The sequence below is a fragment of the Neopelma chrysocephalum genome, unplaced genomic scaffold (assembly GCF_003984885.1).
Source record: "Neopelma chrysocephalum unplaced genomic scaffold, ASM398488v2 Primary Assembly neopelma1_69, whole genome shotgun sequence".
In the NCBI taxonomy this organism is placed as follows: domain Eukaryota; kingdom Metazoa; phylum Chordata; class Aves; order Passeriformes; family Pipridae; genus Neopelma; species Neopelma chrysocephalum.
Window position 1 is genome coordinate 2,230,005 of NW_020897729.1, and position 27,362 is coordinate 2,257,366.

General features: G+C 44.4%; 2 protein-coding genes across 2 annotated transcripts in view; both read left to right on the forward strand.

Annotated features, from left to right (window-relative positions):
- The window catches only part of CUNH2orf72 (chromosome unknown C2orf72 homolog), a 5,255-nt gene extending 830 nt beyond the window's left edge, over positions 1-4,425 (forward strand). Inside the window, exons 2-4 of the mRNA XM_027685899.1 lie at positions 6-234; positions 2,571-2,687; positions 3,860-4,425. Of these exons, the coding sequence (XP_027541700.1) occupies positions 6-234; positions 2,571-2,687; positions 3,860-3,951 (438 nt within the window). The 3' untranslated portion in view covers positions 3,952-4,425. The remainder of the gene's footprint in view (positions 1-5; positions 235-2,570; positions 2,688-3,859) is intronic.
- A 2,811-nt stretch (positions 4,426-7,236) lies between these two features.
- Positions 7,237-27,362, forward strand: part of PSMD1 (proteasome 26S subunit, non-ATPase 1) — a 71,822-nt gene continuing 51,696 nt past the window's right edge. Inside the window, exons 1-16 of the mRNA XM_027685746.1 lie at positions 7,237-7,351; positions 9,505-9,548; positions 10,562-10,635; positions 10,890-11,059; positions 11,886-12,091; positions 13,384-13,527; positions 14,363-14,589; positions 15,256-15,319; positions 17,032-17,160; positions 18,311-18,399; positions 19,004-19,082; positions 19,863-20,036; positions 21,008-21,119; positions 21,766-21,962; positions 22,512-22,607; positions 23,178-23,242. Of these exons, the coding sequence (XP_027541547.1) occupies positions 7,336-7,351; positions 9,505-9,548; positions 10,562-10,635; positions 10,890-11,059; positions 11,886-12,091; positions 13,384-13,527; positions 14,363-14,589; positions 15,256-15,319; positions 17,032-17,160; positions 18,311-18,399; positions 19,004-19,082; positions 19,863-20,036; positions 21,008-21,119; positions 21,766-21,962; positions 22,512-22,607; positions 23,178-23,242 (1,886 nt within the window). The 5' untranslated portion in view covers positions 7,237-7,335. The remainder of the gene's footprint in view (positions 7,352-9,504; positions 9,549-10,561; positions 10,636-10,889; positions 11,060-11,885; positions 12,092-13,383; positions 13,528-14,362; positions 14,590-15,255; positions 15,320-17,031; positions 17,161-18,310; positions 18,400-19,003; positions 19,083-19,862; positions 20,037-21,007; positions 21,120-21,765; positions 21,963-22,511; positions 22,608-23,177; positions 23,243-27,362) is intronic.

The following is a 27,362-nucleotide window of genomic DNA, read 5'->3' on the forward strand; positions in this document are numbered from 1 at the left end:
GGGAGGTGGTGCGGGACGTGCGGGGCCGCCTGCCCGCGGCGCCGCCGCCCGCCGTCGTGGGCGTCCTGCTGCCCGGCGGGGACGGCGAGGACGCGGCCGTACTGGACGCGGCGCTGCGGCGGCACTTCCCGGCGCCCGGCACGGTGCATGCGGCCCGGTACAGCCCCGGCTGCCCCGGCGAGTGCCGCGCCGCCGCCTGCCGCGCCCTGCGGGCCGCCCTGCAGCACCCCGCAGGTACCGACCGGGACGGGGGGGACACCGGGGGGCCGGGCCGACCCTTCCTCCTTCCCACCCGGGGGATTTTATAGCGCGATTTCCTCCGTTTTCCTGCGGAATCTTCCCCTCCTCGGTGGGATCTACCCCATCCTAATGGGATCTGATCTCCTGATGGGATCTCCCCCTCAGTGGGATCTGGCTTTTCCCATCGGGATCTGACCATTCCTGATGGGGTCTTTCTCCAATGAGACCTCTTTCATGCTAGCGGGATCTGAGCCTTCCCAGTGGGATCTGTCGCTTTTTGGTGAGGTTCCCAGTTCTAGCGGCTGGACAAACATCCCAGCAGTTTGGGAAGTACTAGAGCAGCTCACGGATAACAGGGATGTGGCAGCTGACAGCTGTGACATTGTGGCCGTCCATGACATGGTGGCCTTCCATGCTTGTTCCACGTGCGTTCTTGAGGGATGCAGGATTGGGGTGTGGCCCATGCTGTAGGGTGCAAGCAGGACCTGACCTTCCTGCAGGAGGAAGATGCTTGTGCTGATTTTACAAAATGAAAAAGTGAGAACAGCTAGTCACTGTTTGGGTGTAAAACCATACGTCAAGGTGAGGACGGCAGGATGAAAGCTGGGTGTCAGTCAGGCCTGAGGAACAGCACTTGTTCTGGGGCGAAAGGTGAGTCATGTTTGTGTGCCACTGCAGGGTGATGGGCAGCTGGGCAGGCTCTGCTGTCACAACTGCCATGCAAAACACCTTAATCTTTGGCACTGCTTGTCTTGGGCTGTTTCCCTTTCATCCTCCCTTCTTACATTTTTTCCCACTTTTCCCTTGCTCCCCAGCATTTCCAGGGGCTTGAGTGTTCGGCTATCTTGCTGCCTTTACCCTAATGGGTCCAGGCACTTGCCTTCAGCACCACGTTGACAGGGTCCTCTGGGATCCCTGGGACATCGGGATAGTTGGCTGCAGTTCAGGTGCTTCTTTCCATCAGCTCAGCCCAGAATCTTGGATCTGAACATCGAGAAGCTTTGAGATGGCTGGGACCCATTGTGAGGGCACAGGGCTGTCTTCCGCCAACTCTGTAACTGAGGCATGCACAGTCTGCTTTCCAGCGTCTCTCCTTTTGCAAGTTTTCGTCTTCCTCACATTGTTGGTGCTGCAAGAATTTTTGGTGTGCTCTCAGACACCAGTGAGTCCTCCAGTTCTGGTCACAGCAGCCTGGTGGGGCATCAGCTGCAGACGCAGAAAAGCATCCCTGCATACATGACCTTTTTCTACGTTGGCGCATTGCTGGTGCTTGGCTCAGTATATGTAGCTGTGGAGAACGAGAAGCAGGAGGAGCTGGATTGGGTGTTGCAGCCTGTTTGTGTGTGCTTTATAATTGTGGTGGGTAGGAGGACTCAGCTTTAATTCAACTCTGGTGCTCTGCCTGGTGCTCTGAGTCATTTAAGTGTCCCAGGACCTGCATGTGTAATGAGGACACTCATCAGCTCTAGGGTTCAACCTTAGGCAGTGACAGCTTCTTTCCATGCTGCTGTGAGCCCTGCCTTCCAAAATCTCCATATGGACAGAGGGATCCCAAGCATAGCCATGCCTCCAAAGAGCCATGCCAGGCAGTGCACTAGAGCTTTTGTTTTGTTGACTGGCAGGAAGGATTGTCACTGTGAACCCTTTAGTGTCGCAATGGTTTGATAAGCTGAAGGACGCTGAATTTGTTATCATTTGTTATCTGATTAGGAGGTGAAAGGCTCAATGGAGATGCTGAACTGCTGCTGTTGGAGACCATAAAAATTACACTGCTGTAGTATTTTACAAGCTGCTGTAGTGTTTTACTATAATGGCTTGAAAATCTGTAGTAACTTTGTTGTCTTCCAGAATAAATACATCGACCGCAGGCTCTCTGCAATTTGCTGCAGTGTTCAGTGTGCTGCAAGCCTGTGTGTGTTCAGGGAATTGCTTAATAAAGCAGGGAACAGTTGATGTTGCAGAAGCTGTGTGATAATGCAAAAGAAAATCTTCCTTCTGTGGGAATTCCCTCACCATGTCAGTTCCCAGCCTCGCCATGTGTGCTGGCTGAGCTCCTGCCAGGTTTCTTGCTCACTCTGGGCTGCTGCATCCAGAATGGTTTTGGCAGTGAGGTAGCAAAGTAGGAACTGACACTGGAGACAAATTTCCAGGATAGAAGAGAGGTTTCAGCCAGAAATAAGGATTGTCAGGAACTGCTCTGTGCTTTCCATGGGTGGCTCTGTGGTGTGGACCTGGTTTTGCTGTGAGAAATTGGGCTTGTGGAGGGGAAGTGGGGCAGCAGCAGGGCTGACCTGCTACCAGTCTGAACTCAGCTTCTCTCATTTATTCAGAAGAGGGGAAAGACAGGGAGAGGTGGAGGCTCCCATCCTTCCTGCGGTGCATTTCTTGGAAACAGAGGAACTGGAGAAAAGATCACAAAGCAAAAGCTGCAAACAACATTCATGAAGGTATGCCCTGCTCTCTCCCTTGTACTCTGCTGTGACCATCAGAGGTTCCTCACCAAATCCCTGGTGCCCAAATCCCTTGCTGGTGGCCTCCTGCAGCTATTTCCAGCTCTGCAGTTGGCCTCTCTTCCCTGGCTGTGGTTTGGCCCAAACCTGAAGACAACCAGCACACACATGTCTTTTGTGTTGCTGTCTCCCTGTTTTCTGACCTTTTGCTTGCCTAAACAAAGCCATGCTGGGTCCAGTGCCCAAATACACCCCTGGAAGCACTGCTGAACTCAGCTGCCTTTTGCTGGAGTTTCTGGCAGCAGAACTACTGTCTGTCTAAACAATGAATTGGAAGCATCACCCTGATGTTACATGATGTTTCCTGCAAACACAGCTGGAAGGAGTGTTCAAACCACTTGCCTTTGGGGCTGGCAGAGAGAAGGGAGAGGGCAATCAGCCTTGGGCTCCCTGATTCTAAAGGAAATTGTTCAGGTAACAAATAGTCTTGTGTTCAGCCTTTGTGCACAGTTGGCACTTCTGCTTGGCTTTCCCAGCAGTGATTTTCTTTCTGCAGAAGTGCCTCATGCAGGTGGCTACAAGGTGTGTAGTGTGGAGATCCAGATTGTTCTATGAAGCGCAAAGAGAAGGGAAAGCTCCTTTGCTGTAAAAAGAATAGAATAGATTATATCTTCAGTTGAAAGGGACCTATGATGATCATCTAGTCCAACTGCCTGACCACTTTGGGGCTTGCAAAACATTAAAGAATATTATTAAGGATATTGTCCAAATGCCTCTTAAACATAAAATGCTTAAAGTGCATAGGAGTTGGAGAAAACAATTGAAATGCCCACTTTGTGTAGCTTTGAGACAGGTCCTCCAGGGTCAGAAGAGTGCCTGATCTTGCTGTCAGTGCCAGGCAAGTGATGCCTTGTGGCCATGCAACTTGTTCTGAGCTTGCTGAGACTTCAGGAGGCCAGGAGCTGGGCCCTGTGCTCCTTTGCTTTACTCGCTGAAGCAATGTTGAGTTTATAAAACAAAATAAAATTCAGTTATGAAAAAAATCAGCTGTGCTTAGGCTGTGAGTATACATAACTGCTTCATTCCATGCTTTCTTTTCATCTTTTGTATTTTTTATGAGGAAGGGTTTTTCATTCAGATCTCCCCTGACCTCTCTCTGCTCTTTGTAGATGGCCTGCAGGACCCCGAGGAAGAAGTGGCTCTGACCAGCCTGTCCCCCAATGGAAACTGCGAAGAAGCTGCTGGAGGCACAGGCACCTAGAGCTGCTGGGCACCCAGCACAGTCCACATCCCAGATCTGCCTGGTGGATTTGGAGCAGTGGGAGGAGGAGCTGGTGCAATGCTCACTCACCCTCTCCTCCGAGGACCCACCACTCTGTGGAGAAGCTGCTCAGCTGAACTCCTCAGGGTCTTCTGGAGCTGCCAACAGCCTCTGGGGTCTGTGCCAGAGAGCCATTCCCTGCTGTGCCTGGAGCTGCTGCTGGACACTGGGCTTCTGAGAAGGCTTTTGGGGATGTATCCCATATCCTGGGCAAGATGACGTTGGGACTTTGAGCATGAAATGCAGCCGCCTGTTTGAAGAATGAGGAGCATTTTCTAATTCCGAGCAAAGTTCCCTGCTGAGGCTGCCAGGGCTGGCCTCCCTGGCAGACCAATTCTGCTGCCTTGTTTTCCTGCTTTATTGGTGCTTTGAAGTTCCCACTCTCTTTGTGATCGAGCCAAAAAAAAAAAAAAAGACAAGTGACACAGTGGTGTGGAGAGACTGCAGTGGGACTAAATGAGGTCCTGGATCTACCAGCTACTGAAAAGGCTTGAGTGTAACTGTGTAATGTAAAGAATGCAGTAACAGCTCACTGTGGGTAGCAGGAATAACATAAAAGATATTGATAGTAATGGCAGCTTGAGCAGAGTGTGGTTTGGGAGCAGGATTCCTCTGGCTTGTCCTGGTGCTCACAGACTGGCTGATGGACTGCCTGGGTTGGAGGGGTGGCAGGTGGACAGTAAGGTGTGGCTGGTGTTAGATGGGGCTATGGGAGAGGCCCATCTTACCTGGGACATCTCCACAGCTATGATTTGGCAGAGCTTGGAGGTGACAGGTAACACAAGATGTGGCTGCTTCATGAATAAATATATAAAAATTATCTATTTAAGTAGTTCCAAAGGGCTGCCTGTACTCTGTGTGGCAACACAAATAATTATAAATCCTTGGTTTATGAGGAATATTACTACCTTTTCCATTCTTACTTTATGCAATGTAAAACATGTCTTATTTTTAGCACAAGCTGCTGTGTTCTTTAGGAGTTTGATCCAGCTCAGATCGGCAACTTCAACCTGTCATGTCCTGCCTACCTCTCCTCTGGGTTAGCGCTGATTTGTGTCAGTACATCCTCTGTGCATGTCTGTCCCCTCTCCGGCTCCTTTTTTCCCAGTGGCATCTGAAGTGCCTGCAGTCCTGCCAGCTCTGGCCAGCACTCTCTCCCAGCACTGTGCCTTCAGCATCTCTCTAGCTCTTATCTGGAGCAAGGGATGTTTCTTTTTACCCAGCTCCACTCATGACCATGATCATCAATAGTTTTCACCAAATCATTTTTCTGTGCCTCAGTTTCCCTACCAGTGGGATGGGGACAGCAACACCTGCCTACCCCGCTGGGGTTATGATGGGATTTCTGTGCTAATGACCAGGTGGAAAATAAAAAGGTAACTAAGTGACTCAATGAAGTCCCTTGGTGTGAGTCGCTCTGTGCATGACCACAGGTTTCAGCACTGAGCACTAAGTGCATCTTGGTGGGATGAAGGTTCCTTCCTGCTCCATCCCTGGCACGAGCCCATGGTTCTGCTGTGCAGGGAAGTCTCTCTGCTTGTCTGCACAGCAGAGCCCAGGTCACTGGGCAGGTCTGTATCTCCCAATAAAGCCCTTGGTTAGGTGAGTCCAGTAGGACTTGACACTGTGGTGGGGGAAATCTTTATTTTCTTGCAGCATTTGGCCTTTGCTCCAGGAATTCACCAATGCAGAGGTGGCCCAAGAGCACAGATTTGCAGTTAAACTTACCTTGGTGCTGAAAATCCAATGGATTTATTTACTGGTAATTTTTAGGTAAATCATACAGGTTTACCCTTTCAGGGAGACTTCTGTGGAAGCAGATTAACTGCCTGGGGCTTTAGGAGGTGTGAGTGGGAATAATTTTGATCAAAAGTATTGTTTGCCTTTGAGGAATAAAAGTGACTTGAATCCTTTTTTCTTTTTTTTTCTATTGTCTTTTTTCACTATCTGGACACATGGAGCTGTAAGCAGATAGTTTTACATGTTTCATTTATTTAATAAGGTAAGGGCACTGTTATGTGCTTGTTGTAAAAAATAAAGACATTTAATTTCTGAATTGGAATGTGCTTCTGGGTTTTTTTGTTTGTTTGTTTGCAATCCTTAAAGTAGCATTATCCATGGCTTAACTCATATTTATCTTGGTTTGAATAAAAGGGATATGGGTAGGGAATGGAAGTGACCCCAGTGTATGATATCTGGAAGACCAGCACAACTGGTCTGTGAGCAGCTCAAGTGGGGCAGTGGGGAAGGCTGGAGATCTTCCCAGTTGTCTTTAAGGTGGAGCTGCCCCTCTTGGGGTCTTGGGTAGGACTCTGGTAACCTTCATCAAGAACTTTCATTAAGAACTTTCATTAATAACTTTCACTAATTACTTTCACTCACTGATGCCATCAGGGAATTCAAGCCTTCCAGAAGGCAGCACTGTTGCTGTTGAGCTGGACTTTCCCTTTTGCAAATCCACCAGCCTGCATGTCCCATCTGTCCTACTGGAACCAAGGCAGGAGCCAAAATAACTCCATGTTCCTCCACAACTGGGGCAACTTCAGGTCTGTGTCTGTGCAGATCTGGTCACTGCCCTGTGCTGTCAACTGATGGAGGGGGAAAGGGATTTGGTAGGGGGCTGTCAGACTCATCTGTACTTGTGCTTCCCTTTTCAAGGGAGAGATGGGGTTGGGTAAGGCCTTTCCCCATGAAAACATATTTAAGAAGAGTCAGAGGCGGCCGGCAAGAGGTGGTAAATCCATGGGGTAAAATCCCTGATCCCTGTGACGCCAAGGCACACGCTGTGCCCCAAAGATGCCTCCTCATTGCGGGCGGCCTGTCCTGGCAGAGGGGCACAGACGCTTCTCTGGACACGGCGCGAACACCGGCACTGACGGGGTCCCCTGTGGGGACCCCACAGCTCCGGCCCCCTTCCTGGGCTGTGGGGTGAGGGCTGAGCACCCTCCCATGCCAAGTATCAGGAGTGGGCTGTGCGGGTGCCGCGTGGGCTCTGTGGGCTGTGCGGGTGCCGTGTGGGCTCTGTGGGCTGTGCAGGGTCTCCGACGGTTCGTGCAGAGCCCGTCGTGTCAGTGAAGGGCAGAGGGAGGCGCGAGGACCCCCGCGGCAGGGCTGCCCCACTCCCGCCTGCCGGTTTCCCCGCCGTCCCGCGCAGGCGATCGCCACGGGCACCTTTCCCGGTTACAGCGCGGAGCCGCCGGAAGGGGCCCTGGGCGGCACTTCCGGGCCGGGCGGCGGCGGCACCGCGGCTTGGCCAGACCGGAGCGACCCCTCGGACCCCCCGCGCCCCCCGTGCCGCGCCCCGACGGACAGCCCGGCGCCACCATGATCACCTCGGCCGGTGAGGCGGCGGCGCGCGGCCGCGTTTGCTCGCCGGGGTTTCGCTGAGTCAGGGCCGTGACTGGGCACCGCCGCGGTTCGGCGGGGCCGCCCCTCACGGGGCTCCCCCGTCCCGGGCACCCACGGGAGCCGCCCTGCGGTGCGGCACGGCCCGTGCTGAAAGCGCAGCGCCGCGTCCGTGACCTGCTGGTGCCTCACGAGGGCTCCGGTGCCCGTGCGGGTCCCGGGCGGTGCGGGGGGGTGAGCAGGGGATGTGAGGGAAGGGGTCGGTGCTTCCAGGGGACACCGCGTGGGGGGTGTGAAACTGGGGGGCTCTCAGGTTCCACGGGAGGTGCAGCAGGGACTGAGAGGGGGAATGGGAAGGACTTCGGATGAGTTCGGGAACCTGAATGCCTCGCGGAGGGAATGTCAGTCCGGAGAGGCCGGGATAATGAGGCGAGTGAGGAAGGAAATGTTACACACCGTGGGCCTGCTGAGAGCTCGGGAGTGTGAGAAAATACGGGAAGTATTTCCAAAAATACTCGGGCCAGGAATTAACATCTGTGTGGTTGTGCCTCTGCCGGAGGAACAGTGCAGAGGACAACAGTCCCCAAGTGCCTTTCTCTTTCTGAGTCCTTTGCTTTGTTTAACTCCTACTTTTAAGTGATAGGAAGTAGGAATTCATTTCAGAGGGGCTTTAAAAAATGTAAAAATGGCATATTGAAGTGAGATGTGTAGGCAGTGTGTGAGAGTGAGATTGTTTCCTCCTGATAGATCAGGAACGCAGGAGCTTATTTAAAATAAAACATTTTTAAAAACCCACAAAAACCCTCAAAGCAAACGTTTGGAGTAGAGTTTCAGAAAGCAGCTGGAAGGAGCACTGTGAGCTGGGCTGCTCAACCTGCCTTCCCTGCCCAGAAGCCCCATCGGTGCTCCTTCAGTTATTGTTACTGATGGACCTGTGTCTCACCTGGTTTTTAAAAGATCTCTTTTTTTAAAAGATAATGGAGGCTTTGCGACCTTGATAGGCAAAGTGCATAACTGTGTTACTGTGAGAAGACTTTTCATACCATCAAACCTCATTCTGTGAAGCTTCACTAAAGCTTGGTCTTACTCCTCCTTTTCGTATCTGACACAAAGGTCAGATTATTCCCTTCCCCCAGCTACCCTGTACCTGGACTCTGCACCTTTCCCAGATTTCCACAGACCAAACAGTTCCAAGCCTCCAGCCACCCTTCAGGGGCTGATTCCCAGAGCTCCCTGTTCTTCCTACCCAACTCTGAACTCCTGGGTTTGCTTGTGACTCTCAGGAGGTGGTGCCCAGCTCTGGACACGGGGCTGGGCTGGGCTGTGGTGCCAAGGGGAGGGAAGGTGCCTCAGGGATCTGCCAAGAGCTGCTCTCACTTACACATCTGTGTGAGGGTTGTCTTCTCCTTCTCCCACTGCAGGCAAGTGATATCATTGATCATGTTTCTTCTTAACCCTCTCTGCTGTTCATATTCTCTATTTGTACATTTTAGTTTGGACCTGCTCATGATCATTTTAGATTTGTCAAGATCTTTTGAAAACCCAGTTCAACCCATGGCCCTCCAGCCTTCCCAGTTTCATGTCTTAGATTTAGAAGGTCCTCAAGCTGTACAACAGATGAAAGATTTAAAGCACTGAATTGGGGTGGACTTTAATCAAATCCTCTTCTGACCCTTTCTGTTGCATCCTTGCAGTCTGACAGTGAAACCACCCAGAACCATTCTTCAGATTAAGCTCCCCCAATATCTGTGAACCTCTCAGTCATGTCAGTTAAACAGTATTTCTGTAGATGTTTGTACAAATGTTCTGGGACAGCATCAGGAGTCTTGCAAAAGCTGTGAGGTGTGACATCCCTTATCCATGAGACCTGTTGCCTTGGCATGAAAACATTCTCTGAGTTCTTGTCTAATATGTTTTCCTCTAAGAAGGATCATCTTTTATAAATAATGTGCCTTTTCAGTTATAAATTCTGAACTATTTTACATCATGTTTATACAAACTTGAATCTGATTTTTGAAATTTGATACTGAAGATTTGAAACCAGCAGTCCAGAGACAGCCTTCTTTCGTGTTCTGTTGGTTTTGAACTAAATAAGAAGCTCACTTTTGATACAGAGAGTACCAAACTGACTATGATCTTGCTTTGCAGCTGGAATTATCTCTCTTCTGGATGAAGAAGAGCCACAGCTGAAGGTAAGTTCTTACATCTGAGAGCAAACAGCAGCAAATGCATTATGTTGAGAGCTGAAAATCAAAAAGGAGTGGATCTCGATAATTAATGGTTGGACAGCAACAGGTGGGCATCAAATTGTATCTAGACTGAAAGCTGAAAGAAGGGGCTTAAGCAACACGATAACAGATGGCAAACTTCCTTGTTTTGAACATGGATCAAAACAGAACTTCAAATGTAAAATCTCTGTTCATCAAAGCTCCCAGCTCTCTGATGGTAACGGTGCTTTGTTACTTAAAATTGTTCCAGAGACTGCATTTAGACTCTGTAAAATTCAAAGCTGAAGAACATCTAGAGTTTTTAGCATAGTTTTAGCAATGTAGAACAAAATCACAGTTAAAGTTTTCACTTGGAAAAAAAAATCACAGTAGTAGTATGAAAAGAAAACAGCAGCAGAAATTTTACAGTGTCTAGAGCATATGAATCCACAGAACAGCAAACCCTCAGAAGGGTGGTGTGTTAATGGTTACCAGTTACTTGAACAGTTAAGGTGGCCCATTTTAGGAGGGGAAGATGTACCTTGTAAATTGGTAATCAGCTAAATGATTTTTTTGGATAAGACACAGGTGGTGCTGCATCTGAATGAGTCCTACTTTTACAAGTGGGCTGATTCCAGTCTGGATACTGTTTGCCTGCTAAAGTACTGTGTCCCTATAAATAAATAGAGTTGGCTGGCATGGAGCACACAAAGGTTGTCACAAAGACTTTGAAAACTTTGTATTTCAAGGAATTTCACCTATCAGTCGCTTCAGCCAGTCATTCATCACAGAGGGACCGTGGGAAGGAATTCCGGGGCTGTCTTACCTGTTAAATGAACAGCCCTTTATTTGGAAAGGACTTGCAAAGATCTTTTAAAATAGTATTTGCTGTTGAAATAGGTCAGTGTTTATGATATCCATCTTAGGGGGTACTTCATTTTTACTGGGGAAAGGTGGTAAATGCATTTTTAATGTAATAAAACTTTTTTTTTTGGTAGGAGTTTGCTCTTCACAAGTTGAATGCTGTTGTCAATGACTTCTGGGCAGAAATCTCTGAGTCAGTGGACAAAATGTAAGAGAAAACGCTTAATACTTGGGGGTGTGCTGCTTAAAAAGAACATGAGATATGAAGTGGGTGTAGTTCTGTTTGCTTGACACTGGCTAGTACAGCATCTAGCTCCATATTTCCTGGAAAGCACTAAGGTGTGTGGATGTGGGGTTGGAGCTGTAGTCCCAAAGATGGAAGTTAGATCAAGCTTGTACTTGTGTGATGTGGCCTTAAAGAGATCTGAGCACACAGAGCTGATGTTCTTCTCGTCTCTGCAGTGAAGTTCTCTATGAAGATGAGGGCTTTCGGAGCCGGCAGTTTGCTGCTCTTGTGGCTTCTAAAGTGTTTTACCACCTGGGAGCTTTTGAGGAGTCTCTGAACTATGCCCTGGGAGCAGGTGACCTCTTCAATGTCAACGACAACTCTGAATATGTGGAGACCATCATCGGTAAGCAACTGTTGCTGTGAAAGAAAAGCTGTTACATTGCCAAAGCTACTGTAACTTTGAGGACTTATTTGATTTAGCTGCTTTTCTCTATATTCCTCTTGCTGTCCTTATGTTCATTTAAACTGATGCTACAGCTGATTTTACCCATTTTGTTTGTACTTTCTTTCTCCCGCTTTGCAATTCTGTGATGGAACTGACTTAGGAGTTCTGGCATTTTTTCCCAATTCTTAACCCTTGTTCAATAGTGAATTCCTAATAGAAAAATTGCTTTGGTTGTTTATTGTCCTTTCTCTTTGTGTGCTGATGTTATTATCAATTTCAGCATAACTTTGGAAAGAATTGACTAGTAGGCGTAGCTGTACACCTAACTGAGCGGGACAGTTGTTTTTATCCACCTTTAACCACATAGCAAGTCAGCTGTTGAATGCATGTATAATTTGAATGCCTGTTAAAAGTCTCGTCTGCTGGTGTCACGTGCCTTGTATAGGATTTGATGGACTAGGGCTGGCTCTCAGTCTCCCCAGCCAATGCTTACAGTGGAGCTCGGAAGTCTCCTACTGCTGTTTCCTCATTTAAGATATCGTGACACTTGAACAACGGTCGTATCCTTGTTTTCATTTTTAAATGAGAGTTTGTTAGGAGATAAAAGGAATACCTTACACTACTATCTGTATATGACTACACAGGTAGTTCTTGTGCCTCACCTTTGTGCAGTTTCCCATATGCTGTATTTGCTGATAGAACGTGTAAAAAACTTCACCTGTAAAAAACTGCGAAACTCTAAGAAGTTGACTTTTTCCCCCATATTTGTTCATTACCTCTTCAGCAAAATGTATTGACCATTACACCAAGCAGTGTGTGGAGAATGCGGAGCTGCCGGAAGGGGAGAAGAAACCTGTGGATGAGAGGCTGGAAGGGATAGTGAACAAAATGTTCCAGCGGTGCCTGGATGACCACAAGTACAAGCAGGCCATTGGCATTGCCCTGGAGACCCGCAGGCTGGACGTCTTCGAGAAAACCATCCTTGAGTCGGTACGTACCAGGGACAGGAGGTGCCTGTAGCAAGGCCTTTCCCAGGTATGGATCTGGAGGTGAAGTGCAAGATCCATGTTGCTGTGGAACTTGCCCTGTTTTGTATGAACTGAATAAAAGAGATAAATCTCAGAGATGTTCAATTCAGCATGGTCATGGAAGGCAGAGCCACTCAGGGCTGTCAAGTAGAGAGAGACCCCTTACCTTTAAGAAATCCTTCAGCTACAAGTTGCTGAGAGAATATTCCCAGAAAGCTTGGTTGTATGCCCTCTTCTTAAGGTATTCCCTGTCAGCTACTGGCAGAGATATGATACTGGACTAGGCAGACCTGGCATAATGTAAGAACAGCTCTTTTATTTAGTTGTACCTGTCATCTGCTGTAATTCACTGTGGGAAGGGATCCTTAGGGCTGGATAAGTGATTGATTAATGGCAAGCAAAACAAAAAATTTCAAGTAGATGGATGAGCTGCTCTAATTTTCAGTAAGTGGCTGTGTGCAGTCTTGGCTTTCCCTGACTCCAAGGCAGAACACCCTGACTTTAACATCTTTCACTGAGGTTTTAAGGAAAGTCATGCTACTATCAATGGCAGTAAGAGAAGCACACCTATAGTCATTTGCAGCAGCTTAGCAGTTGTGTGCTGTCTTGTTATGCTGCAGTGTCTCAGTCATATGCCAGACACATAGTTTAAATCCTTTAAATTTTACCATTTTTCAGTTTACAGCTTTCCCATATGTTTGGATGTCTCCCATTTCCATATATGAGAATGATAATCATAAGGCATTCATCTTGCTTTCTCTATTCTCTTCGTTGTCCTATGCATTTACTAACTTAACTGCCCATTATAAATCCCTCATTTTGAGGGAGTCCAGTAACCAAATCTGTTTCAGGCTCAAGCAAGAAATAAGTGTGTTGGGGATCTTTTCTTGGTGCGTGATTTGTTTTGCTGGCGTTTTATGTTAGTGCAGTGAATTTCACTGCATTCAAAACTGAGTGTTAGAACAAGAAGAGTGAAGAAGGGGAAGTAGATGTTAAACTTTTAAATTTATCTTTTGCATGTTTTGACTGCTGAATTAAATATTGGTCCTGTATGTTTTTGGTGGTGTTTTTTCTTTAAATTGCAATACACCTGCATATAATGTATTCTGAAAATGGCAAAGGAAACTGTGAAGATTTATATGCATATGTGTTGTCTCTGCTTTATAAAATAGAAAAAGGGGTAGCTTTGTTTTAGTTTCTAAATCCTGGTTGTCAGTCCAAACCCAGACTTGATATCCCTGAATTTTATTTCAGAATGATGTTCCTGGGATGCTGGCCTACAGCTTGAAGCTCTGCATGTCCTTGATGCAGAATAAACAGTTCCGTAATAAAGTCTTGAGGGTTCTAGTTAAAATCTACATGAATCTGGAGAAACCAGACTTCATCAATGTGTGCCAGGTAAGCTTCTCAGACTTGTGTTTAAAGATAATAAAAAGTAACTCTTCTGTAGGTGTATTTGACTTGGAATTTACCTACTCTCTGTTTTTTGTTCAGTTAAATTAAATATCATTTAGCGATTTTGTGCTTCCAAGATATATCAAAGGGAGACCAACTTGAAAAAGAGATGTAAATATTGCACATTTGGTCAATTAATAGGGAAAGAAATGTGTTCAAAGGCAGTTTGAGGACATGGACAACTCTGACAGAATATTTTAAGCCTATGTACAGAGTATCAGATGGTAGGTTCACAGCTTGGAATTTTATTTATTCCTCCCAAGAACATTTCCAGTGCTTTGTTTTTTTTTGGTAAGCCATTGTCTGAGAGTGTTTAGACAAACAGTTATGAAGTTTCTCAGGTGTTCTCAGGTGTTTGCCAATCTTGCTATGTGCATGTGACTCAGCCACATGCATGTGACTCAGCCTGTTTCATTTTATCAGAGACATCCCTACAAAATGACTGATGCTTCTTCAATGTGATTTTGAAATTTGCGTTTAGTAGAACAACACTGTCAGTTTTCAAAGATAAAGCTGCAGAAATAGGAAGGTTTGAATGATGTGTCTTGAATTTGTAGTATTTGGTCTTGTTTTTCAACTGACCTATGAAAACTCTTCAAAGTTTTCTATTGTCTCCTATAAGAGAGAAGTTTTCTTTCTTTGAAGGGGTGTTCTGTGGAAGCAACAGATGAGGGATTTGGAGTGTGGCCTTGGGTGCTGTTGCTTTTTCATTCTGAAATATCTAATGTCTCCTGAATTTTATTTTTTTTTTTTTTGTTCTTCCCTTTCTCCTACTCAGTGCCTGATATTCCTGGATGACCCACAGGCTGTGAGCGACATCTTGGAAAAGCTGGTGAAGGATGACAACCTTCTCATGGCCTACCAGATTTGCTTTGATCTGTATGAAAGTGCTAGCCAGCAGTTCCTGTCCTCCGTCATCCAGAATCTCCGCACGGTTGGCACTCCCATTGCCTCCGTGCCTGGATCCACCAACACCGGCACCATCCCTGGATCGGAGAAAGACAGGTGGGGAGATTGTCTGTATCCAACCTGATCCCTGCACAATCTTTGATAGTGTGTGATGGAGAATCCTGCCTAGATCAAGGCTGGTTAAATATAAGGTTTTATGCATCTGTGAGGAAGTGGATATAAATGCTTTTGAATCACTGACATGGGCATAGCAAGCATTTTCCTCCCTTTTCCAGTGAAATAAAGGCACAGAGTAATTTATGTCAGCCTGCGAAGCATTAGAACAAGTTGCTAACAACAGCTTAATATGTTTCATTCCCCTGCCAACACTCTAGGATCCATGCTAATAGTGACGAGCTCAAAGCTTCTGGGCGAGGCTATAATTATCCATGCTGCCTTGTTTGTTGACCTTGTTTTCTCACCTATCTCTGCTTCTTCATTCCCTACAAGCATCTCTATTTTTGTTGTCTCTATGTATGGAATAATAGAGTAGGATTTTCCAGGCCTTTGTCTTCAAGTTCCCCGAAAATTGAACTGGGGAGGAGTTTTCTGTTCAGCAGCGACCTCCAGACAGTCAACCCTTGTCCTGTCAAAGTCCCATTTCTAGCCATGATCTCCAAATCCCAGGCTACTCTTTGAGGACAGTGTTCAGCTGTAATTATAGTTCTGGATGAGTTACAAGTGATGAACTGGGTTGCATTTTTCATTTTTGTTTTATTTCAGTGATACTATGGAAGCAGAAGAGAAGCCAGGAAGCACTTGTGCAGCAGGGAAGTCTGCGGAAATTGTAAGTGCCATTTCCAGAATACATTCCTTGCTTAGTTTTTCTTATGTGTTCTCTTTGAATCCCAAGGGTTGCTGAATTGGTTTGGCTAATAAAGAGTGGACTTCCTTTTCTGTCTTGCTTGGAGACAAAGTGACAGATAATCTCTGAGAACCCAATATCTGACAGTCCAGCAGTTCAGATACTGAAAGCTGGGCAAGAGTGGGAAATGGGCAGAGTTCAGTGGGAGTTACTGAAGTCTGAAAAAGGGGACAGAAGGATCTGGCTCATGTGTTTGCTTTTTGCTGATATTGAAATAATTAACTCATTCCAGAAGAAAAGGCCTGAAATTTAACTGCTGCTGAGAACTTTAGGAAGTGAATTAGCTTGATGAGTTTTTTTCCTTCTCCTTCAGAAATCCAGCTGGAGTTCTGGCTGGATAGAACTGATGCTGTTCTGCAGGAATGGCAGGAGGGGATGCTGATGTAACATAGTTTCTTTTCCATGAAGTGCTAAAGTTGCCTCTGGCCTGTGTGGTGCTGGGCCATCTGGTTGCAATATTTTTGTTGAGTTTCTTTTCCCAAGTATTGGAGAAAGTGAGTTCACTTTTAACATGCACATGTGGTTGCATTTCAGCATGTAGAATAGCTAATGCAGTTCTGACACTTCCAATGCTGAAGAAAAGAAATGCTACTAGAGAGGAAAGTAGAACTCAAGACAAGGGGTTTTTTTCCTTCTTTTTCCCCGTGGTGCATGTTTGCAAATGAGACTTGGGAATCTTTGAGAGATTCTTGCAGATCACTTAACAAATCAATTAAGGGCAAACAGAAGTGTTTTCTTCAAATTATATTTCCCAAGCAAAATAAAAGGGGTTGAATTTCTTGCCTCATCAAGGAACCTGTAAAACAGTGCTTTCGTGCAGGATCAATTTCTGCTGCATTGGTTTTGCTGACTGTGCCAAAGGACAAATACACAAAAACGATCTGTGTGGTCAGAAATGTTCTTGAGCTTAATCTTCCATAATTCAGAATGCTGACTACAAAGAAATAATTGAGGGAATTAGTTTAAGGGCTGAACTACTCATGCTTGGCTGGTCTCTGACCAGCTAATGTCAGTACAAAGAGCTGTGGTGTACTTTTCACCCTGCTCAGGAACTTCAGTTTCCACAGATTAATTTCCATCATATGAGGAAGAAGGAGACTTTCTCTAAGAGATATTGAAGATTGATGTGTTAGAGATTCCTCCTAATTCTAGTAGCTGTTGTTCTAAATGAAGCCTGTAGCTCACAAGAATGATGCTGCAGCTCCCTGCAGACTAAAGGGTCGTGCAAAGTGGTGTAGCTTTGTGGCCCTCTCCACTAAAGCTTCCATGGAAATATAGGTTCACATTTGTGAAAGGGGTTGCTTTTTGCAGGAGACTCATTGTGTCTGTAAGACACAGCAGCTTGGAGAATGTCAGATGTCACTCATATCCTTTTGCTTCCAATGATAAAACACATTTCTTTTTGGAGAGTCTCTTTTCCCACCTGCACTGTTGTGCACAAAGGGACTTGATTATCTGCGAGGTTTGGGCTAATGCATCAAGGACTGAAACATCTTTTTAGTCCTAAAACCTGATAGATTTTGGAATATGGTGGTGGGAACTTACCAGAGTGGCCTCTCATGAATTGTTTTTTAACAGAGCCATAGTTGGGTTCTGATGGATTTTTTTTTTCTTCTTTTTGCTTGTATGTGAAGAACCCAGAGCCTAAGGACCAGATCTCAAAAATGATTAAAATTTTAAGTGGGGAAATGGCCATTGAGTTACATCTGCAGTTTTTAATACGAAACAACAATACAGACCTCATGATCCTCAAAAACACAAAGGTAAGAGGCTTTGTCTTGGATTCATCCTGTGCTTGTTTTGACCATGTTGCTGTTATTTTACAACATTGTCTTATGTTTTAGCATGACCTCCTTGGATTTTGTGGATACAAATATGTGTTTTAGTCATTTAAAACTTGAACTTGTGAGGCTGAAGAGCTGGTTGCACCAAAAGAAAGCCATATAATCAGATTGTTTCAGCTTACAGCTAGTGTGACCTAATGACAGGCTGCTATTAGCATGTTGATTTTTCAAAATTTATTTTTCTGATTGGTTATAGAAACTAATCTTTTCCTCACCACTTTTTTTGGTGGGGTCATTTTTCATCTATTCAATAAGATGGGCAAAACTCACCTTCCAGCTCTGTGTCTGATCCATTGCAAATGCCGCTGGTTGGGAGGAAAGGGAGGGAGTCAGCCAGGACTGTAAGTTACAGGTATCTTGGTTGAGGTGTTACATGGGCTCAAACCTACAGCTTGGGTAAAGGAATTCTGGTATGTGCTAAGAGACCAGTTTTTCCACGTTGGAGACAAAACCAGTCAGATACTGTAATGTAGGCAGTGCTAGTGAATTGAGTAACTGATTTTGTTTTGGAAGATGTTACTCAAGGGTGGGATAATGAAAACTTACAGGTAAATTAGATTCTCTTAGTCTAAATGATTATTAGAAACCATAGGAGAAGTTTTTTATATGTGAAATAAGATGCACATCATCGGTAAAAGTGTTGGGGGTTGCTTGTTAGTGTGTTCATCTATTTCGGGAGGCACTTCAAATGTATTGGAAAATCTTTTCCATCTACTGGTTAAGTGCTCAGGAGTGATCATACACAGTGTTCTGGGAATGGCTTGAAAACATCAGCAGCACACTCTGCAGTGCTCAGTTCCGGGAAACAGAAAGGGGGGGTTCTCCGGTTAAGTTGCAATTGAAATAATCACATCTCTGACAGAAACTCATAGAAAGGATTGTTTGGATGGGAAGGATGGGTTGAGGATATATTAAAGTGCATTAACAATCTATTAACTGATTAAAGGGAAATTGCTGGTTAAATTGAGGGTCATTGCAATCCATTTTTCTGGTGTACTGGCAGGCATGTTAAGTGACCTGGAGCATATCTTTTGCTGACTGGTAACACTGATTGTTCTTGTTCTTTCAGGATGCAGTGCGGAATTCCGTGTGTCATACAGCAACTGTTATAGCAAACTCCTTTATGCATTGTGGGACAACCAGTGACCAGTTCCTTAGGTAAATCTATGGCAAGGAAGCTCCAGTGTCATTTAGAGGTGTTTGGACAACATTGTTGCCCTGCTTAATTTGATGCTTCCAAAGCTGGGACTGCAGAACTCTAATGGTCTTAGAGAATTATTTCCTTTTCTCTGTGCTCACAAACTGGCTTTATTCGACTGCTAACCATATGAACAGTGGAGATCTGGAACTTCTTTCTGTTTACCAGCTGGAGAATTTCTGAGATCATGTGTCTTTTTTTGGTAGAGACTGACAGTGCTGAATGACTCTTGGAAGGGAAATATCAGGGCTGACCTTACAAGGGACTTAAGGAAAGCTCCAGAAACTGCTACAGTTTCTCCCAGAGAGTTGGTGGGCTGCATATTGAGCAGTTGTTCTCCATGTCATCGATATCACTCATATCTAGAAGCTTGACTAAAACCAGGCAAAAATCAGAGCTGATGAAGGGGAGAGAGGTATAAAGTGGGGATGTGGTTAACCCACTTTCCTTCTGGAGCTACTTTCTTCTTTGAAAGCAGGCATCAGTGCTCTGAAACCCTGCTTACAGGATGAGAAACAGGCTGTGTGAAAAACTCTGTATAACCTTTCTCTTTTCATCTTCTAGAGACAATTTGGAGTGGCTGGCCAGGGCCACTAACTGGGCTAAGTTTACTGCCACTGCCAGCTTGGGTGTTATACACAAGGTAACACTGCATTCAGTTCCCTCTGCTCAGTATAAATGCTTGACTTTTGAACACTGAAAATGTGGAAATGGGGATTCTGAATGGTGCCTTCAGTGTACGTGGCACAGCTATAAATGTTTTGAGTCTTTGCACTAAAAATCTGTGCTTATATTATTTCATCTGATATCCAAATATAATTTATGGCTTGTTTTGCCGAGAATCAAAAAGGTGGTAGGATAACATGGCTCAAGGAGAAAGTCTTATTCCTAACTCTTCTCTTCTTTTGTGAGTTGAAAGATTCAGTAGTTTCTTGCTATTAAAATTGCATGTATGTATTTCTTAAGTTTTTTGGGGGATTTTGGGACATACCAAAGTCTTTATTGCAGTAAGCTTCACTAAGGTTGAATGGTGACCCAAGCAGTGGTCATTTTCTTCAAATTGATTCACAGAGAGGGTATATTTAAAGCATTTTTGAAATAACAAGAAGTCTTTCTTTTGTGTGCCTCAGCCCTCATTAAAGTGCTCTAGTGAATGAATTGGTGTAACTTCAGGCCCAGTGTGTCCTGGTTTAGACCAGTGACCAAGTGATTGGTGAATACTTGTGTACTGTGGTTATTAGAAGTCCAGTACAGAGGGATTCTTTGCTGATTGTTCAGCACTGAAACACTGATTCTTGTGGAGAAAGTAATGGCTACAACACATTTTCTCCTGATGTGTTTAGATAGTATCGTGAAGTGTTTATATCAGTTGCTTTTTTCACCTTTCACTTCCCATTGTCTTTCCTTCCTACTGGACATACAGGGTCATGAGAAAGAAGCGTTACAGCTAATGGCAACTTACCTGCCCAAGGACACCTCTCCAGGGTCAGCCTACCAGGAAGGTGGAGGTCTCTATGCCTTGGGTCTCATCCATGCTAACCATGGTGGGGACATCATTGACTACCTGCTGAACCAGCTGAAGAATGCCAGTAATGATGTATGTACTGGGTTCAGTAATGAGCCTTTGTTTAGTTGGGAATGTGCACAAGGGTGCTGGCTGGTTTAGAAATGAGGAGTAGAGGTAATTAAGACCGTGTTAGTAATGTGGTACTTAGACCTCCTCTGGGCCTTAAAGGTTGGATTGGATTAAAGGATGGTTTTAACAACCTATTGCTTGATGTTTAGGAAAGACTTCTAGGAAATTGTTATATATTTGATAGTGACTGTAGCTTCATCATATTTACTACTTGTTATATCTACTTTGTTTTGCTAGTATTCTGCAGTATTCAAGCACTTTTACTGCTTATGGCTTAGCTGTCAAGGAAATAAACCACAAAATGTTTCTGCCGCCCTGTAGTTTTAATGCATCTTGTACAATAAGGAGTCTTTTACTTCACCACTTGATTGTTTGTAGACTTCTACAAAAAATATCTTTTTAAGTTGGGAATAGATCATTGTCCCAGCATGTTCCCTTCTTCTCTTTGTGGAATTTCAGATTACTTTTTTTTAAATTCTGTGAACAGATCCCTCTTGTCTTATTGCAAATGTACTGCCTTTCCTGTATCCGTTGTTGGAACAAAAGAGGTTATAGACTGTTTAAGTGGGTACTGATTTACCTTTCTACTTAAAAGCTATAACTAGCCAGCTGTTTTTACACATGGCACAGATTTATGGCTTTACATAAATCACTCAGTGGGAAAAAAGACCTTGAAGTTACTAGAAGGTCTCCAGTACTATGTGTAAAGCTTGTGATACTAGTTTATGGGCTTTTGAACCTCTGTTTCTATTCTATTTTCTGCCTCTTTTATGGGACCTACTGCCTAAAACAGTGAAAGTGGTGTTTATAGCAGGTGAAGAGATCAGTTTGGGTGGCGTGGGGATGAAAGTTTGCAGCAGTAAATGTCTACTTCAGCTGAAGCCATATTGCTCCCTGTTGTGTGATGACTGAACTTGCATATGCTTCTCTAGATTGTGCGACACGGTGGCAGCCTGGGTCTGGGTCTGGCTGCCATGGGGACAGCACGTCAAGATGTGTATGATTTGCTGAAAACAAATCTATACCAGGATGATGCAGTGACAGGTAAATGTTCTGCTTTCAAAGCAAATAACCATCTGAGGCCTTATCAGGCATCTGGGTCTTTTTGGTGGTGTTTTTTTCTTCTTCCCCCCCCCCCAGTTTTCTGCTAGCAACATAGATTGTTTCTAGCTGTGTTTTATTTACTAACCTTTTCCTGATCAGCATGGTTCTTTAGTTATGTATCAGTCATGTTCAGAGGTTCTGTCAGGACTGGTCTGTGGCACTATGCCAAGTATTGATAAGACATGCTAGGTCTTTAAGTGGTCCATTACTTTGCTCTATTCTTTCCTTTGTCACATGCTTTTTATTTAGTGTGCTTGATCTCCAGAGCCATGTGCTTTTTTTTTGGGCTGAGAGACAGGCTTGGAGAAGCTTATGGCAGCTACTATTGCATTGGTAGGGACTCACAGGAAAATTATCTCAGCATCTCTTGGCCCAAGTAAGAGATAATTGAACTTGGTAGGGAAGAGCACTAAATGGTGGCTGGCAGGTCATTACAAGCACATTTGGCTGTGAATAATGGAGTTGCTGGGCAAGGTGGTGTCCAGAAGCAGTCGGTTGGCCTACATCTTGTGGTTCTCTAGATCCAATATTTACTACTTTTGGGAGCAGAGTTGGTTTGATTTTTTTGCTTTTCTGTGCTTTGCAGGTGAGGCAGCTGGCCTGGCATTGGGCTTGGTTATGTTGGGATCTAAAAATGCCCAGGCTATTGAGGACATGGTTGGCTACGCACAGGAAACCCAGCATGAAAAGATCCTGCGAGGCCTTGCTGTTGGGATTGCTCTGGTCATGTACGGGAGGATGGAGGAGGCAGATGCTCTCATTGAGAGTCTCTGCAGAGATAAGGCAAGTTGAGCTGGGACTCAATCACTGAATCTTTGTTACATGGGTGACCTTTCTCTCCATTTGTGAAACCTCCAGCTGCAGTGAGTTGGCTGTTTTGAGCTTTAGAAGTTCACACGTAAGTCTGAAGCGGGGCTGTTTCACAAGTTGCTTCACTTTGATGAAAAATACAAGAACAACAGAGCCTATTTGTGTATTTCTTTAGCCTCATGCTTGGTCTTCATCATCCCGTGAGCAGCAGCAAGGAGACATAATGGTTAAAAACAGATGGGGGTTGCTGTGGGTGGCTCTAGTAGTTGTGAACAGCAAAAAGCAAGTAAAAAGCAGAATGACACAACTGCCATATACTCCTTGGCAGCCTGTGGCACAGTACCCCTGAAACTGATAACGACAACCCTGCTTTGATGACTGTCCCCTTACTCATCCCAGATACACAATTAAGCAGTGATGCTACCTGTTTGCTGATTCCAGGCCCAAGAGTAGAACAGATTTAAGGTCAGAATTACTGTCCCCGTTTGGATGGATGTTAAATATTGATGCTCTCTCTTCCAGGATCCGATTCTCCGTCGTTCTGGCATGTACACTGTAGCTATGGCATACTGTGGCTCAGGGAACAACAAGGCCATCAGACGCCTACTGCATGTGGCTGTAAGTACTGTGGGCTTAGGAGCACATAGGGAGAAATTTCTGGTGAGAAAGTAAGCATGTCACTTTGACAGGCTTTCTGTCTGCAGTGTTAATATTCTGGTCTAGATCAGAGATTGGGAAGTGATAAGAGCTTTTCATAGTACAATGAGTAGAAGAAAGCTTTTCATAGTACTATGAGTAGAACTAACAGGGCCTTCCAACATTAGGGCAAGTAGACTTTCAGCAAGAGAATATTCAGCCTGGTATCACAGAAAAGGAACCTATTAAAATAATAAAACATGAACCTAAAGCAGTTGGTAACAGGCTTGCAGTGAATAGTCTGTGTAATGATGGGCTGGAGAAAAATACAATTTAATCTGTAAAAGATGAGGTCTGTCTGCTCTTTGATCAGCTTGCAGTCAGTGTGTGAACAAGGATGAGGCTGTTTCAGCTAAGGCTGAAATCATTACATGATTGTTAACTAACTTTCTCTATAATCCTTTTTCCTCAAATAACTGCCACCTGACCTGAGATGTTGCAGTCCTCAGGTGTTATAACTATATTGTGAATGTCCTGTTTTCCCTTTTGTAGGTGAGTGATGTGAATGATGATGTGAGGCGGGCAGCTGTGGAGTCACTTGGTTTCATTCTGTTCAGGTACAGTATCTTCCTTGGTCACTTCTACAGCCTTCAATTTGATGTCTGTTACTTCTTCAGGAAATGTGTGCTACTGCTTTCATAAAATGACTCAATTGCTAACTGATTGAGTGTTGAAAAGTTAAAAAACTGAGAGAGAATAAAACTTGGTTCAGAATTAGAAGCCTTCCTTAATGTTCAGCAGATGCTTAATGAGTCTTTCTGTTGGTTTCCAGATTTATGGCTTAATTGTCTGAACAGAGTTAGATGAAGCTGACAAATAGAATGAAAAATTAATATTTGTAGGATTGAGAGAATGAAAAATTAAATATATCGTGCTTGTGCCAGGCCTCTTGAAGGCAGCAGTACTCAGACAAATATATCTGCCTATTGGCCATCTAAAATGTTCCTGAAGGTTGTGACTTAGGTAAAAAAATCTGAAGAAGGACATTGAAATAGATTTTGTTTTTTAAGTTTCCACTGATAAACCCTGACAGGTTACTGGGATTACATTGTAATGTGAGCCCATCATGAAACAGTCACAATGTTTGCTTTGGTTCTCTGAAGTGAAATCTTTAGCTGAAGTAGTATTTTGTACTGCTGTACAGTTCCCTAGCTAAGGGGCATTTGAGGTGGATTTTTTGGTTTTTTTAATTAGATTGGGGAATTGGAAGGCTCCCCATGGACTACACCTTCATCTGTTAATACAATAATCTGTGTAATCCGAGCACTGAGCCAAACTGCAGCCTTTGAGGGTGTCTGAGAGGAGGTAGTGCACACTTGTAATTTAAGGATCTGTGTTCACATCTCTGTGTTAGTGGCTGTCCTTAAAAGCAGGATGAGAGGTTCTTAAAGATGGGATTAAAAATCTGGGCTACTGACGTGAGAGGTCAATTTGTCATTTACCATTTGTTCCTCATGTAGAAGTGACTCTGTATCATCCCATTTTATCTGAAGGATAATCTGGCAGCAATTGGATGTGGTTTACAAAGAGGATGGATTCTCTCTGTGGGCAGCAGGCGTCTCCCTAGCGCTTCTGCTCTGTTGTTTCCGATGAGCACAACTTGTTCCGTGCTGCACAGCAACCTCTGCCTCTCCTGAAGCCAAGGGGTCTGTTTAACTGACTTCTGCATCTGTGTACAGAACGAAAATTCCATGCAGGCCTTCCATAGTTTCAGGCATCTTTTTTCCAAACAGGTTGTGACAAAGCCCTTTTGATCTCAGATTTCAGTATAATTTTTCTTTTCAACAAATGAAAAACATAGTTGGACATCAGTAGCTCCTACCAAAAGGAGAAGGTTTCAAGGCTCTGAGCTAAACCATTTACTGTGTGCTGTCATCTGGTTGGAGTAACATAGTTCAGGGCCTGTTCTCTCCATATCCAGCAATGAGAAAATAAGTGCCATCATCTTTGACTCTTTCACCTGCTCTGCAGTGGTTAAGATATTATCCTACCTCTTCCCTTCCCTTTCTGGAGAGGTGCAGTCCCACACCTACCTGTACAATAGGGAGGAGCATTTCCTTGTAAATTCCAGTGCCCACCTTACTTAGTAGCCAAGGACTAAAACTTTTTAGCTGATTATCACTGGCAAAAAGTTTGGGTCAGACTGTTGTAGTTGCCAACACTTTTCACTTGATGACTTTCACAACATACATGATGAGTTGTTTGCTTTAAGACACTGCTCTGGAGGGAGCCCTTGGCTTGTCTAGCCCAGCCCCCTGCATTCCCATGCAACAATGGAAGGGGTTTTTGTGCTCAGACAGCCCCACAGAGCACCCCTGGCATTACTCTCTCTAGTTGTAAACCAAAAGCTGTATTTCAGTTCCTGGAAAGAAGTGTCTGTCTGTGTAGGGATCTGGGTGCTGGTTTTACAGTTACCTTTCCTGTTTGCTGAAACTGCAAGTTGGTACTAACTGTGCTCTGGTCCAGCTCAACACTGCAGGTGTGCAGAGACAAAAAGAACAAGTGATTGGGAATCAGATTTCATTACTAAAATGACACTTCTTTCGTAGGACAGTTGTTTGTTGAAGTCTAACTGCATTTACTTGTCTTAAAGGCCACTAATACAGCATTGAATACTGTCAAGAGTCAGTTATTTGTCAGCTGCTGGGTATACAAAGCTTTTGAATGAAGTGTTTTGTGATGGGAGGTGAGCAGGTCTGTGGTGCGGTGGGCTAAGCCCCAGAAATTAATCTTCTTGTAGGTGAAGGAACATGGCTGGAGCTCCTGTGAGAAGAGTTCTCATTGAATTCTTTGTATGTGGTTACAGAAAGGGAACCCTGAAGTCAGGATTGAAATAAGAGAATAAATTTGTTTAATGCCTTCTAAGTTTTTCTTGGGGAATTCATGGCATTAGTGCAGAGTTGAACATGCTGGGACTGTGAGTTCATCTGCTGGGTTGTACAGTACAGCAGCAGGAGTAGCTCAGACTTGTGCTTCTGTCTGTTCCTCCTATAGGCATGGTAAAATCCATGTAAGGGTGGAGGTTACCCAGTCAGAGAGTGGTAATTTCCTTAAAAGCACCATTGATTGAACATGACAGGACTACAGCCCACAAACTCACTTTGTGGCATAAGTACCTAAGTTTTTTTCTCCTGTTGTTACAACTATCTGTGAATAAATGTTCTTCCTCTTGGATTTGAACTAAAAGTGTTGTAAGCATCACAAACCTGCTATTTTTAGGTAATACATTTACATAGCAGAACATTCTGTAAGGCTTTGCTGTCCTTGTTTACTTCTGTGAGTCTTCCTTGCTAGCACATACATACAACCCTGTGTACATTCAAGAGCACATCTTGACTTTTATGGCTACAGTTAATGAAAACAGCACAATATCAGAGTAAAACGTGGTAGAACATAACACAATAAAACATGGCATTTAATTTTTAGAGCAACAAGGTTTTGCTTGAACTTGAAGACTAACTTTTTAATATTTTTTAAGCATGGAATTTTTTTTTCTCGTACTTTGAATTACTGAAAAAATCTCCAAAAGAATATGTGTGGCTTCTTCATTATTCAAAATTCATGAATCAAGGTTTAGATTGGATGTTCTAGTTCAGGTTCTTAAGTTTTACCTAAAACCTACAAGCTTAAATTTTCTAGTGTGTTATGAAAGATACCACATTTCCCAGTTACAGCTTGGTGTAAACATGAAAAGTTGGTGAAATTCTTGCTTCTGCAACAGCATCAGTGGCTGTGTTTGCTCAGCAGTTCCCCTGCTACTTTGAGGGTCAGCCATGTAAGGAACACTTGATGTGCTCTGGGCATTGCTCAGAACATCAGCTATGCTGCAAGACTTTAGAAGGGTTTAGGAGAGCAGGGGTTAGTGCTACTGTACCAGTTACACTTGCCTGGCTGTGGGAACGTCTGCAGGCAGGTCACCCAAGACAGCAGAGCAGTATCAATCATACTGCTTGAGTTTGAGAATACATTGCAGGGTCCTGTTCATATAGTACAAAAGTTACCTTCCTTGGCCTTTTCCTGGGCTCCCCAAAGCTTTCCAGGGCACCCTGTATGTAGAATTGAACCTTGACCAGCGGTGGTGTTGCTGCTAATTCTTGGTGTTAATTGTTTAGAAGCAGTCTGTGGGTTTAGACTGGGGATGGAAAGCACAGCTTGCTGGCTATAGGATTTGGTGTGGCTTTTTCCATCCTTGGCTTAGTGCCAAACAAAAATTAGGCACTAGTTATATATTTTGCAACAGATCATTTTCATGCCGCTGTATTAAATTATCAGAAAATACTCTGGTGCAAGGGAATTGTTTCAAAACTGCCTCCTCCTTTCTTCCTCTTCCCAACTAACAAGACAGTCAAAATAGTACAGCATAAAGACCTCTGACTTTACATCTTCCCTCTTTTAAAAATGGCCATCTCTTACAGGAAACACTTCAAAGTAAAATGTTATTGTAAAATGGTAGAGAGGCATGAATAAAGCTTGAGATGTTTGGAGCTTGCAGGGTGGATGCAGGGCTGGACAAAAAGCTGTATTGTGAAACAGCAAGCAGAAAAGTGATGTATTGACTTGGCTACTGTAATGTATTTCTGTTTTCCCAGTCCTGATCCTTTTGCCAGTGATCATAGAGGGCAAACTTACCTTATTGTTGATATTTATATATTGTTCCTTTTTTCTGCTGAAGTGGTT